The sequence below is a fragment of the Excalfactoria chinensis genome, chromosome 8 (genome assembly GCF_039878825.1).
Source record: "Excalfactoria chinensis isolate bCotChi1 chromosome 8, bCotChi1.hap2, whole genome shotgun sequence".
NCBI classification, from domain to species: Eukaryota; Metazoa; Chordata; class Aves; order Galliformes; family Phasianidae; genus Excalfactoria; species Excalfactoria chinensis.
Genome location: NC_092832.1, coordinates 17,836,871 through 17,852,380, shown reverse-complemented (window position 1 = coordinate 17,852,380; position 15,510 = coordinate 17,836,871). Strand labels below are relative to the sequence as shown.

At 37.0% G+C, this 15,510-nt stretch overlaps 1 protein-coding gene across 1 annotated transcript in view; it reads right to left on the bottom strand.

Annotated features, from left to right (window-relative positions):
* Positions 1–15,510, bottom strand: part of PIGK (phosphatidylinositol glycan anchor biosynthesis class K) — a 59,514-nt gene that overhangs the window by 14,015 nt on the left and 29,989 nt on the right. The window contains exon 10 of the mRNA XM_072343656.1: positions 4,207–4,282. Within this exon, the coding sequence (XP_072199757.1) occupies positions 4,207–4,282 (76 nt within the window). The remainder of the gene's footprint in view (positions 1–4,206; positions 4,283–15,510) is intronic.

The window sequence follows — 15,510 nt, the reverse complement described above, 5'->3', positions numbered from 1 at the left end:
ATTTAATCCACATTATGTATCTCATCTGGGGGAAAAAAAAGGAAGTTCTTATTTACTAGATAACATCCAGTTATGATTCCACTTCATACCACATCCATGAGAGCTGTAAAATGCAGGCAAACTGCCACTAGGTTATAGAATTCACAAAATCATTTAACATAAATGAGAAAGAAATGCCCCCCAAAATCATATTAAAACACACTATCTTCAACACACTCCAAGAACCCTAGATGAAGGGCTGGTTCAGCAAAAATGTGCAGAACAGCTGGACTTAGTTATGTGCATGAATGGAGCCCTGAAGGGAGCTTGGGTCAGCTGGTGAGGAAAGGAGGCATCACGGAGTTTCCTGACATGCATCAAAAACAGTATTTTTCACCTCTAGTCCACTACAGAGAGGCATGAACATCACAACACGTTGCTGTTCTTGGCATACTCCAAAAAGGCCATAGGAAGCAGCAGTGATAAGAACACAGCACAATACTAAGTATGCTGCTGGTGCTGCTCCAAACTACAGAAGTAAAACCTGAGCCAGACAGGTGTCCCTGTGTAAGGCAGCACGATGCAAGGCCTTTGTCTAGCTAATGGAATGGATTCAAGATCTCCCTATGTTGGCTAACCCCATATTTCATTAAAATGAATTTGGATTTCAAATCTTTAATATGAAAAATTAGATTCTTTAATTTTTATTTATTTTTATTATCACAACATTTTCTCATGCATTCCTCCACAGGAGAAAACATCCAGGAGCCCTTTCTTCTTACGTACATCTGGAACTCTAAGCTAGGTCAATTTTTAAGTTAATTTTGCAATTCCTGCAAAGAGTAAGAAGTTGGTTTCCTGAAATATCATCCCATTTTAACAGCATATTAATTTATCTGCTTAATATTTTACCATGGACTATAATAAATATGTATACAAGCTGATTCTATTCTGAATTTGCTGTTTCATTTTGTTTTCAATTATAACATCAGGAAAATCTGGCGTTTATCCACTGAAATATGCCTTTCATCAACAAAACACTCTTCCATCAGTAAGACACCTGTAACAATTTAAATCTCTTCAATATCCTAAATCTCAGTTAGGCAAAATATATTACTGCATAGTGACATTCATAGCATGAGCACTGTCACTGAAGTTAAGTACTTTTATTAAAATACCATGCTGAATTGGAGGCCCGGCAATGAATATCCTTAATGATATATGAAAATAATCTTCTCAAACGCAGTTTTGCTTATTTTTTCAATAGACCCGTTTTCACTAAAGACAAATGCAGAATTGTTCTCTCTTTTCTATCCTGCTCTTGGCCTTATTTTTCATAAACTAATTCTATGCAGCATCAGCACTGCACACATCACTGTACACAAAGAATCTCGTTTCAAAAGGCTACCTTACGTGGGTATTCCTCTGAAAGCTTAACTGTTCCCATTTCTGAAGTATGTCTTAATGACCAGATTCCTCACCTGGTATTTTATTCTTTTTAAACTTAAATACACATCTTTGTCCTTTTTTTTTTTTCTTTTTTCCCCCTTTCCAAAATGGAAATAACTATTTATTTCATTTACAAATGTCTGAATTTGGTACAAATCTAGAAACAGCTTAAATGTTACTGTTTGTTTTCCTTCTACGTATTTATGCCATAATACAAATCCTGACTTATGCAACAGACTCATCTGCGATCTTCACTGCTATTCCTAGCTAGTGGTAAGACACAGACAGGTTAACATGAAAAAACGGCCCAGAATTAACACAGTGATTAACTTTGGATAAAGATTAACACCACAAACAGTATTCACTGTTTTTACTCATGTTAGGTTTTTTTTTCTTCTCTCTTTTACTTTCAAAGTAAAACAGAGATATTTGTTCTTATAAGCTGAACATGATCCTCGCATTATGTTCCAATTATCAAAGGTCCCTCAGAAACAATGCATTATAAACTCAGAAATGCTAATTCACTGGCACACATGATGATGAGTATGCTTAGCTGACTCCAGCTAAGAGGCTGAAAAAGGGCAGCAATGACAAATAAAATCAGGACATGATGCCTGATTCCTGACATGATAGCTAAACAACGGCCATTTCATTCGGTTTCTTACATCAAAGACATTTCTAGTTATGTTAGGACTGTTAGGACTGACTTGCTGCTTTACCAGACCTATGTTACTGGTAAATTTGTTATATATTCTTGTCTGTTTGCTATAAAAGCACATTTTTGCCTTTCCACAGTGTAATATTCTATTATTATAGTATAATACACAGTAGCTAAATGAACCGTTCCTTGGTTATTACCCACCTAATGTTGTAAAAAATATTACTATGACATTTCATCTGGTCAACCATCTTAAAAGGTTAATTCTGTTTCCTATTTGAGATTTTTCTCTAGGTGAGATATTCTGTGCAGTTTCTATTTACTGATTCCAAACAACCCACAAACTGTTTCATTGCTCACTCTCACTGTTAAGAACATATTGACTGGCTGCTTGCTCTGCTGTTTAATTCATTTATGCTGAGAGTCAGGCATGAAGGCAGAATTTTAAATGTGACATTTGCGAGCTGTTGGGTCATTTGAAGCCCTGACAACACCAGGGAGTTCCTGACATACAAACTGGTCCTGATTTCCAATCTTCCATGTTCTGAACACATCAGATATTCCTCCCAGAGGTGCAGATTTCAGCCTAAAGTTTTTAAATCCCTTGTGCTTAAACCTTGCAGAAAAGACCTGTACATTTTAAAGTTTTAAAATAGAGCTTGTGTTTCCTTCAAGGTAAAACCATCACTGCCTGCAGCATGGAACACAACTGCTCATAAACACCAACTGACAAAGGTATTGGAAAGGCCTACAACAATAATCATTACTAACAGGATTTTGTAAGTAACTTCCACATTTGGACATTTCTTCCAGCTGATCCTCATGTGTTCAAAGCCAGCTTTATTTAACATTGTTTATCTGGCTTATTACTATCCTGAGCAATATCATCTCCCAGTTTCCAGGATGGAAGTTTTTGTAGTCTCAAAAGAGTTGGTGGATTGTACCCTTTTTTCCTCTTCCATGGGGAGCTGTCATAATGTTCCCCAGCTTTCAGCTCTGTCTTTCACTATATACCTGATTACTTGAAAGATTACATACAGTTGAGATACTATTAGGAAAGCAGTAATCTGACCTATTCATCCCTAAACAAGGGAAATCAGAATTATCCACCCCTGAAGCTGGACTAGCATCTACAAAGTTCAAAAATAAAATTCTGAGAGAAAATTCCAAATGACTGTAACAGAACAAGTCGTATCACTTTCTTTAAAACATCACCAAGAACAAAGATGCAAAGTCTCAATATTCAGGTTTTACAGTATGTCACAAGTTTTATGGATGTTACTTAGTCTCTCGCCTTTCCACAAAGGAGGCAGAGCCCACAGTGGCTAACAGCCAGCAATCAGGCTTCCGAAGACATATGAATAAAGTCTGGGCATCTCATCTATCAGCAGGATGGACTGCGTGTCAGACCTTGAACTTTGAGAAAAGAGCAAGAAGGGATTACAGAATCTTCTGCAGAAGAAAGATCTCTTCCTCCCTTCTTGCCATAAGTTAACTAAAATTAGACATGCTATAATTAAAAATGTAGCCTGCTTTTCAATTCCAGCCCCAACTCTCTCATTTGAGTATCTGAATCAGTGGAATAGCATTGATTTGAAGTAAGGACACAGTAGGCAAAATCTAGGCGAAATCTCAATCTCTGTTTTCCATTGCAAAAAAACCAAAAAGCAAACAAAGGCCTGTGCAAAGCAGAAAGCATGATGACACCGCTGCAGTTGGAAGCAGAAAAACTGCAAACACCTCATTCAGAAGGGGACATTATTTTCCCCTCTCAATGCTTCATAATTCCACAAGAGGGAGTCTACAGTTTGTCTGCTTTTGGGGGGAGCAGGAACATGATTCCTGAAAACATGCAAATTAGACAAAATTTGTGGATTTTTTTTTCCTCTAACACCACTACATACAACAATTTGAACAGTAACCTCTGAAGTGACAACTGTGTCATACAGCAAGTTCTGAATAAGCCTTTTATAATTTAATGGTTGTCATCTGAACAAGAGCATGTTGTTTTTACATACTTCCAGCATGAGCACACTGATTTTGCATGACCTAGAAAAGCAGTTAGAATATTACAGACGTTGTTTATCCTCAAAGAAAATCCTCAACATAGAAAGGCTTACCTGGTGTATTATCTGAGCCACAGGAAGTTGATCAGCATATTTTAGTGGTTCTGTTGTCAACACGTCCTTTGGCAGCCTGAGAAGAAATGAAGTTAACATTTATCAAAGTCAACAAAATGTTTGCTAAATGGAATTGCTGAAATGTAAGAGTTTCATGAATATCACTTCTAAAAGCTTGGTATGTGGGATACAGTTTTGCTTAAAATGAAGCAAAAGGGTATTCTTGCACAGCTGAGTGAAATACCAAGTTTATAGTAAACAAATGTTAATATTGTTGTGGATTTTTTTCCCAACAAATGCAGATAAACCACCAATTTAGTGGCAGAAACCCATGAAAATCTCAGTTTAGTATCAAATGAACATTGGTGAAAACTGGATTGAAAATCCCACAGGCAAGAACCCCTATGAGTTCACAAAGCAGATTTGGGACTGTTAATAACACAAGATACTTCACTCAGTCCTGCCAACATAACTCAAATATGACCGCCTCAAAAGGCAAGAAGGATCATTTACTCTCTCCTATTCTTACAAGTGCATATCTGTATCCAGATGATGACTTAAGCAACACAAACATTTCTGCATTAAAGAGCAGAGTAACAAGTATTATCAGTTTCAAACAAGTCAAAGAACATCAACTTCAGGAGCAGAACACTTCACCAACAAAATGCATCATATATCTCTAAGTTTCAGATAAACCACAGCTACAACTGAAAATGCAGAATCCATATGCATTTACTCTAAATAATATTTAAAAGATAGTAAACAAGTACAAAAATATGTTTTAAACCCTTTAATCATAGCGCTTTCTTCAACTGAAACCCACAGCATTCACTTCATTTTTAAAGTATCATTCAAAGTTTTATCAGTCCTTTTAAAGAGCTTTAAGCATAGGAATTTCAGCAGTATGAGAAGAAATGAAGGAAAAGTGATCTCTACAAAATGAAGCCTTTTCTATAAAATTAAACTGGAATTACTTTCAGACAAAAACTATGGCCAAGACGCTATTTTGCAAGCTCAAGTTACCAGCTTATACTCATTTAATTCAAAACTGTTACGTGGGCTTGCAGGGTTATTTTACCTGCAGACTGACTGCTGGGCATGAGACAGAAACCACAGACTAAGTCTGCAATGATAAAAGAGAAATCTGTAAATGCACATCTCTTCCCTTTTCAACTTCTGAATTTCTGATGTGGTTCAGAGTGCTTTTAAGTTCCATGTAAGAGGCTGAATGAAAGAAAAATAAGCATCCGTTAACTAGTGAATCTGGTCTACTGAAACAGCTTTTACAAGGGACTGTTAATGGCAATGATGAGTTTGTACTCACAAACTGCCACTTTCCAAACTTCACTAGTAATGATTGGTGCTCCAAGGACATCAACACTGAAGAAGATAATTATTTATTTCTCTGTTTTCTGTTGAAATACCAGTAAAAACTATCACCAATTCTGAAAAGATTTTCCAATTCTTTCTTTCCAGGAGAACTCGCATCTGACTGTTTTCCTCACAAAGTAGTCACATCTTTTTCAAGCTGTTTTAGAACAGTTTCAATTCTCTGCTGGTTCAGCTGACTGGTGGCGGCATTAATTATTTCTAAAAAACATATTTTTTTTCTTGTTTCTTTTTTCTTTCCTCCCAATAAAACAAAACAAAACAAACATAACAACATAACAACTGCACATGTAATCCAGAAGATACACAGTATGAAATATTCCTTTTTTACTCCAATACAAGACATACCGCTGCCTATTTAGTTATCCTCATTTGATGTGAATTTGAGCACATTAATTGATACATTACCCTGATTTATGGATACACCACATAGATGCACTTCTTAGCCACAGTTCTACATATTGAAACATTGTACATAATACTCATTAGTACCTTGAATACTTATTTCTGCAGTCTATAAAAAGACAGTGCAAAAACAGGGGAAAAAACAGCAACTCAAATCCCAAAATTGAAGATATGAAGCTGCAAGTAACAGCTAAAATTGCTCTAAACTGAATGTTAGCAAGAAATAAAATAAAATAAAATAAAATAAAATAAAATAAAATAAAATAAAATAAAATAAAGCAAAACAAACAAAAAAAAAAACCTTGCCTGTACTATCAAGGGCTTTGAACATTTGGCAATGTTTTCTGTCGAGACAGAGTCAGCTCCCTTTGCATAGTCAAACATCCTCCCCATCAACTGCAGAAAAAGACCTTTCTTTAAATGTCAATGGATTAAAAAGAGAAAAATTATCAAGATAATTTTGAGGCTTAGGAAGCTTTACTGAAAAAAACAGGGAGAGAGAAAAGAATAGTATAAACACATTTTAAAGTAAATTTAGATTTACATTGAAATTAGGCTGACAGGAGAATTTCAAGTTCAAGAAAGTTTTTTCTACTCTATTTTATTTTCAGGAAAAAGAAATATATCAAACCAATTGAACTACACTACATTGTATATTTTATACTAATTCCAAGATTTAGACAAATTATAGTATATGCTCACACGTATACATACGTACACTAATTACACACACAGACAGGTAACTCTCCCAAGTTCTTCTGTACTCAGTGATTTAGTAGCTGTCAAGACAACAAAAGAGCTTTGATTCTTCTCTCCTGCCTCCTCAACTGGATAAGCATGTATCTCAATCTTTAATATTAAACTGCATACATTAAAGCATGGAAGCTCAAAAAAGTGACAAAAAAGCTGTATGAAATATTGCCAAAGAATGTCCTTTACCTGGAGCAAGTCATTAACTTGAGCTAGCAGCTATGATAAAGCACTGTATCAATAAACTTTGGGCACTTGAGGTTATGGGCTAAGGTGCAAGAATAACTCACCATAAGTGGCATTTGTAAATTTGACAATAGTAGCAAAGTACTCATTATTATGATGTTGCAGTGCTATCATCTAAAGTTACAGCAAGGCATTTTGCGTAGAGAATGTACAGACCACCACCTCCTACCACCAAATACTCAGCTCACTCTAAGAAAAATCAGCTGCAAAGAGGAAATGCAAATCATTGAGCCAACCAAAAACATCAAGCTCTCACTGACCATGAATTAGTTTTTTTTCCCCTATATTTATAAGCACGTGTAAGCCAAATACAGCTACCAGAGCCTTAAACCCTCCGATTCTAGATACAGTTACTAAATTTTAAATAGTTTTATTTAATAGATAACAGAGACAGCTCACTGCCAATGAGATCCTGCAACACCATGTACCTCCCTTCCCCATAGCAGCAGCTGCAACTAAAACTGGTTACTTTAGTCACATATTATAGCCCAAGCTGTGTGCAAACATTGGGAAAGCACTAGCTGTAGTGAGATAAACTTGCATCAGAGACTATGCTGACAAACACCACGGAACTGCAATACATGTGTCTGTCTAATTCATAAGCAGAGAACAGTGTCATACTTCATCAAAAGAATTACATTAGTTAGCATGGTCAGCTTTGCAATCAAAGAAAAAAAAGCAACACAATTAGGACAGTCAGTATAAAGAATTATGGGAAAACTTACTGCAAAACTCCTACTGCACCCTACATGAGCCCCACTGTAGCTGGGCCTCACAGGCTGGATGAATTACTTGTAAAAGACAATCTTCTTCTCAAAGGCATGAAGAATAGAAAGGTTCTAACTGAAAAGGGGGAAAAGATTGACACAGAGGATGTTCTATTTCCTCCTGTGTTTTCTAGGGTGGAGGAAGATGAACAGGTCAGGAAAAGGATCATATCCATTGCAGTGTTTCTGACCTTGCTTTTCTCTTTCAGACAGACACAAGGAAGTTGCTTATTTTGCTTACAGAATTTCCAGGTGCCTGGGACTGCATTCATTTTTGTTAAAAAAGTTATGTCTGGAAAAAAAAAAAAAAAAAAAGTCAACTCAATGAATGGAATTTGTGCTCAAATCACATGAGGTAATTTGAGGCCGTAATTCCACAACATCATTCGGCCTCACTATTTACTTCATTGATATTTGACACTAAAGCCTTCATAAAATTACGAGCTAATTTGTTGTGATACACATTTCTTTGTATGCTCAATGTCTTTCAAAACAATTCTGCTACAAAAACAAAAGTCATCTTTCATGAATTAATTTTCCAGTGAGAAATGCTCCTTTCTGTCTCAATTGAGCATGACAGCAGAGTGCTGCCAACAGTGGCAAAGCAAGCTAACACAGTGGCATATCAGCATATACTGCATCACGCCTGACAGCTGGTAAGCAAAGCATAAGGATATCTTGATTTTTTCAGAGAGAAGACTAGAAAGAAACAGCAAATAAGAAGAGATGTGGGAAGCAGAAAGAGACAGAGGAGGATCATCGAAAAATTCAATTTGATAGTTATTTTTATACTGCCGCTGAGAGCATTCTCAGATGGAAGAAAGTAAGCATAAAAACAGAAACTGCGGAAAGTGAATCTAAATCCAGTAAAATATGTCAAGATATTTAGTGAAAAATCTTATTTCCTATTTCTTATTTACATGCTCTTTCTTGTGGGAAAATTCCTGAGAGACCCAACGTGTGCTGAAGTACAAATTCTTACTATCAAGAAGTGGCATATTTTGCCATAAGTGCTATGGTCTGCTACACAGAATAGCTGCAATGGCTTTAGGGCATAGATACATTTTATCTCATGCAAGTATTGTAAAAATACAAGAAAAGGGAGCAGCATGTGATCACTACCTGGTTCGCTCACAGCAGAAATGTGCTGTTAGGACACTTCAGGACAGAGAAAAGACTTTATAATCAGGACAAACTGCACAACAGAGCTATTAAGCGTGGCTCCCTGGACAATGTAAACATCCGTTAATTACATGAGGTAGCAGGGCTAAGACATATACAGTCTCTAGATATTCTGGTTTGAAAAGAGTACATTCTTTCACACATACGATCCATGCACAAGTAATATTGCACCTCTCTGAAGCTACTGGACCTGAAAAGTAAGTCCTAACATATAACCACTCATCTCAGAACCTACTCAAGATCAAAGTCAGAGTGTTAAGTCAGGCTAAGGAGAAGAGGCTATCAGAGACAAAAATACCTGAAGGAAGAAGAGCCTTGTATAGCTCATGAACCGGTCTTGTTTGCTTAAAAGATAACTTCTGAAAACTGTGAATGAAGGTACTGCAACAATTGTCCCATTCCTAAAAGCAGCTTGAAAGCAGAAATGCTGCGACTGATCAGTCATTGTGTCACCAAAGGATGCAAATAACACAGCAGCAGCCTGTGTTATCCCAAGCTAAAAGGCTGAAATTTCTAATCTAAGTCCATGTATAGCGCTGATAGCTTTATTGACTGTAAATACACGAACATGCTTGCATCTGGCAATAAAAAGAAAACAGAACACCAAAGCTTTATGCAGCACATCAGAAAAAGTTATTAGGTTTCCTATTAAAGAGAGACTGAAATGGTCTATGTCAGGTTTGAGTGAATAGTTTTTAAAATTGGCCATTAAGAAATTCATCTACCGCAGCCATACTACAGAAGATTAAGAATTAGACCTTGGATCAATGCCAGGTACTTGATCTACCTGCTAAGCCCTGACTTCATGTGTATTTAAGAATCAGGTACATTTAACCAACAGAAGCACTAAACTACATGGAAAATGCTAGAAGAGAAAATTGTTGATTCTGCTTTTCCTCAGAAAATGTGCAAATACATTCTTCTCTTTTTATAGGCATGCCCACCATGCTAATAGTCACATATAAGAGAAACAAACACTCGAAATTAGTCATCATCCCAGGGAATTTCTTCATGAAATCTCCTTTATTGTATCATTTTCTCCTATTAAATAATCAAATTAAGCCTTTTGATATTTAACAGAATGTTCAACGTACACTTTGCTGCCACCACCTTCGCTCAGAAATGCATGGACATCCCCCTGTAAGCATCTGATATGCCTAATAATGCAAACAACTTCACTCCCTTCCACTGTACTGAGCTCTTGTTAGCCAGAGAGCCGGCAGCTTACCTAGTGTGACTTTGCATGACTGTCCAGAAGAATGCTAACGTGTACCTTTTGCAGCTCACTGTTGTGAAGTCTTAAAGTCATGTCCTTATATAGGTGAGTTATTGTATATTCAACAATGAAGAGAAGGAGATAGGTCTACAGTGGAAATATGCAAGTTATTTCATGATTACAGACAAGCACACTAAGATCCTTGGGTAGATGAATGCAGTTACCTGCACTTCGTGCTGTTTGCAGAAACTAATCCAGCAGGGAGCTGACTGGCTTAAAAAGGAAAATGAACAATATAACATGAAAAAAAAGAAAAAAAAAAAATCCCTGATGCAATGAAAAATTACATCAGTGTTACACAATTGGATTTATTATCCAGAGAAGGAAACAGTATTGCTGACTTTTACCACAATGAAAAATTATTTTACTTCAGTAAACTTACTGTACTTGACGTTCACTTGGCCTCATTTGCATAGAACGAAGAAGCAAAGCATCTTACTGTTTGGAAATGCAAACACTTTCTGCAATCTGTTCATTTCTTTCAAATAAGCGTCAATAATTTTGACCCAAACTAGTTGTACAGCTTTAATCCTGGAGTCTCTGAGTGCTTGGTGATTTCTGTTGGACGCTATTATAAAAGGTCTGTTAGCATTTCCAGAGTCTGCCAGACACATTTCAGCTTTAATCTGTTGCTTCATAAACTGTATAAAACTAGACTGTAACAAATGGTTCCTCTGCCTTTCTGAGATCCAGATATAATTTCTCATTTGAAGAATCTCAAGTGATTAACTTCTGCCAAGCTACATATACTTAACTATCCCAAGATCCTAAAAAGAGGTGATGGAAATCTGTATTGCATTTCAGCCAAAGACACAGGTTGACCAATATCTTCTCTTTTCTGGCCGATGACTTTTGTTAAAATATGTTTAGACACTGAAGGGACTCTCTGTTCTTCCTGCTCCTATTTTTACACTTAGGCAAGACACAGGAAAGATATTTGAAAGAATATTAGCTTAACTAAGCAGAACTGTCTTTGCTGCTACTGGAAAACACATGACCTGGAGGGCTTATTCGGCTATCTCAAATATTCCACATTTTAGGTAAATTAGAAAATCTCTCTTGAATTAATTTAAGCTTCAACATGATGATGCTGCTGAAGCACAAAATGCTAATAAAAAAAAAAAAAAAACGGAGATAGAAGACCAGCTAAGTCTCTCCTCTATCACTGAAAATCACTATCTGAGTCCAGAGCAAAAAAGTAGCTACTTACTTAAAGCTACTGCTTTACTTTAATTCATCTCCACAGCACACAGAGTTTGCAGGGGAGAACAGAAAAACAAGAGACTCCATGAAATTTCCCAGACTCGAGCCAAATGACACAGACAAGTCTAACAATATCAGTGGAGCTTTTACTGATGGTCCAAACCAGCCAGAAAAGACTTACCTCCCATCTAGCTGAGCAAATGTTCAATTTTGTTCAAAGCGTATTTATCTTATACATAGTAACTGAGGCTCTAACAACACCTGACAGCAGATGAAACATCAGAAAAAACAGCAGGATATTTTTAAAACAAACAATTAACATAGTAGCATTCCAACACAGCAGTTCCATTATTTAGCGGCCATTACAGTTAAATTCATATTTTGTTTCATTTCACTGTTCCTTTCCACATGTTTAAATTAAACAGAATGTATCAGCATTTGTCTAAATTGTTACGCTTTTCGACAAGCTCTTGCTAAAATGTGCAGGGTTTTTGAATCCCAATATTTCTACACCTACAGGATGTATTTCTGTTTTTTCAGTTCATGAGTCATGTAATGTACCATCCAGCTATAATTTCTAATGAGAATATTTAGTTCACTACAAGAATATGTTAAAGTAGCAGCGGCAATGTCTGTTTTCTGTTTGACATTATCATCACACCTTCTACCATAGGCCCTGCAGTTGAAGCTTCCTACTAGACTTTTTTTGCTTTGCCTTTTCACTCAAATTCAATGTAGATAGTCACCTGGAATTAAAGAAATATTTCTAAGAGGCTTTTGCAGATCATTTATTTAGATCTCCAATGCCAGATCAGGTCAGTCACAGCTTCACCAAGCTGCCTCCAAAACCTCACCAACCTTTCCACATAAAATGTTTAAGGCTACTCCATCCTCTTTGAAAAAAAACTTTTCTCCTAATGATAAACCCGAACCTTCCAAACTGCAACCTACAGCCTGTATCCCTTGGTTGGAGGACAGTTTACCATCTCTAACTGCATTTCAAACCACTGTAGTTTGCCACTACAATTCCTGTCTTTACAAGCCTCAGTAAGCCCAGATCCCTCAATCACCTTTCAAGGTTGGGTGCTCAAGGTCCTCACCATCTTGGCTCAACCTCTACTGACCCCTCTCCTGGATATGAGCACCCTTCTTGAAGGGGAAGGCCAAAAGTCAGACAGACTATTTCAGGTGGGACTCCACTAGCACTGATCAAGGTGAAACAGTAGTAACATCGCTCAGTCTGCTAACAACCTCATGTACCTTAGCAGGCAGTTTGCCTTACTGATGATGACAGTCTGCTTAGTTTCTATACAACTTCATGTCCACCACAGCCCTCAGATCCTTTAAAGAAGGGCTTCTAATCAGCCTGTCAGCTTCCAGCCTCTGCTGGAAACAACAAACAACAAAAAAGAAACTTAAAAATTTCTACGTAGAAAAGAGCATATATTGGTATCAACAATAGACTACGTATAAACATGTTATGTCCCAGGCACTCAGAATATTCATCTTAAGAATTACAGTTATGGGGTTTCAAGAAGCGATTTGCTGTGCAATCAACTTCCCCCTAGACAGTAAACGTTGCCTTTTATTTCTTTGGATACAGCATCATCAGTAGCACGTTTGTACAAAGCAGAAAACAGACACGCTCAATGGACAGCAAAACAATACACTACGTAACTGAACCATTTTCGCTTCTTTCACCAGTTGGGTTTCCTCCTTTGTTCCTCTCTCTGCAGCTGGCTCTGAGCAGCCATGGCAGAACTGAGCAGTGTTCCAAACCGGCCGACTGCCAGCAATAAATGCTTTAGGAGATCCGATGGCTCTCCTGTCAGTACACGTGTCTAGGTAACAGTATATTATTAGGGACATTAGAGGGCTTTTCTTCACATTAGCAGCATAGAGCACATACAGCTCTTGAGCTTTTTCTGTCTAATCTTCTAGAGCATTATTTCTTTTTTGTTTTGTTTTTACAGACAGCTTGTACCATTTCTGTCATGAGTTTGGTTCTGTTTGTTTTTCTTAATGGCAGATGAAACCTCACGTTCAAATGCTAACACTTAGCTACATTACATTCTTTGAGGTCAAGATACCGCAGGCTACGGAGTCTGATGATGTTGAACAAGGAACTGATGACTGTGTGACTTGAAAGCAGACAACCTTTTAATTTACATTGGTATTTCATGATTTGTATTTCCATCCTCCCTTATATCCTGGTTCTAGTATTAGGACCACAAAGGACTCAGCTCCTGTCCACCATGGACCACTGCATATTAACCAGAGCATCGTATATTAAGTTCTTCATACACATTTTGCAGCTAGAATTATTTTGGTGTTCCATTCCTAGGAACAGAAACAGCAGCTGCAAAGGCAAGCCACTTGTCAAGGTAAGCCACTAAGTCCAAAGTGTTTGGGACAGACACAGGGACATCCTGTGCCCTCCCATCAATTCAATGCTGTAGTAGTACCATTATCTGCCTGATATACTCACACAAAAGACATCCCTGAATTTGCAAGTTAACCCTGGCTGCAAAGCTGAACAGCAGGCTGGACAACCCAGGCTTCTAATATTCCAGGGTGGTTTCTAATCCAAATACCTGACACAAAATCCAGTATATCAGACACTTGCCAAATGCATTTTTCTGATCACCTCACTCTCCTCTTGCTGCGAAAAAACAGATGCAGTAGCTCTGAGCATGCCACAAGCTATAAGCTCCCTTTCTCTTTGCAGTCTTCAAGGGATAAGGCTAAAGCAGGAACAACATCAGCTCTAAGTGAGCTACAACCATACCCATCCTCATCTCTTCTTCTCAGCTACTTTAGATTTTCTGTAGTGTTTTACTTGATTTACTAAAACAGCAAAAGGCTACAAACATTTAATACAAAAGGCTTTTTAAAAGAAGTCTCAGGGTTTTTCCGCACCCATGTTTATATGAATTTTAGTTTTTAAAAATCTTGGAATGGTCTTAATCATCAATGTTGTATATACTCAGCAATGTTACACGATCACCAAGATTTTCTTTACAAAACAATTCAGCAAAAAGCAGTTGCATGAGATCTTTTCATTTCCTGAAAAAATTAAGCAGCATATTTTTCAACAACATCTGAATGGGTTGGTCCTTGCACAGGGTAAAATAAGTAAATAAATAATTTGTCAGCAGAATTATTATGCCAACAAAAATGTCTTCTGAAGACTGATAGTATATAGTCATTTGTGAAAATTGGACTTTAACTTTTAAAATCCAACCTTCAGTATTTAGATAGAACATGCTCTCCAGCCACACATCTCCCTGGCTGTGCCTGCGTCCAGCAAGGTTTACTAACCTAATCTCAGCAGTTGGTTTTTCCATTATCTAGAAGTTATTTCCTGTTAATGTTTACAATCTACAGAGTAGATACTAACAGCAACAGACTGCATATAGGAGGAAACATCACAATGCCAACCAGTCATGACTTAGAAATCTCAACCTTTCAAGATGCCTTATGTAAAAGAACAAAGCCCTCAGTGCTGCTCAGGACCTTCGCAATACATGTGTGTGTACACACACAAGTATACATAAAAAGGACAAATATGAAACTAAGGTAAGAATTAATTTCTTGGTTTATTTATTATAGATAATGAGGCCAGGTTTCTCCTTCACCATCTGCATATGGAATAACTAACAGTTACAGAAACAATGGAACCACTCCAACTGCACAGTAATATGCTCAGGAAAAAAATCCAAAGTGAGGAAAGCACAAACACATGCAGACACCAAAAGAAATTTTATATATTACCAAATACATGGAGAAAGAGTTCAGATTTTGTCATGCAACTTTTAACTTGTTATCACAACAAGCACCACTTCTTTCAGTATGAATATCAAAGTGCTTTAAAACATGAAATCCTTCTACTTTACCTACAGTACAAATACAAATTCTACTCCAGTTCTGGAATCAATAAAAGCCAAAAGTGCATGATGGTAAATGAGCATGTTTCTCCCCTACCACAACAAAACTAAGGGAAAAAAATCTTCTTTCTGTATTTTAAGTACATCTCTGCCACATTTTTTTTTTTGTCTACCCTATAGAGACTATACATTCTAATAG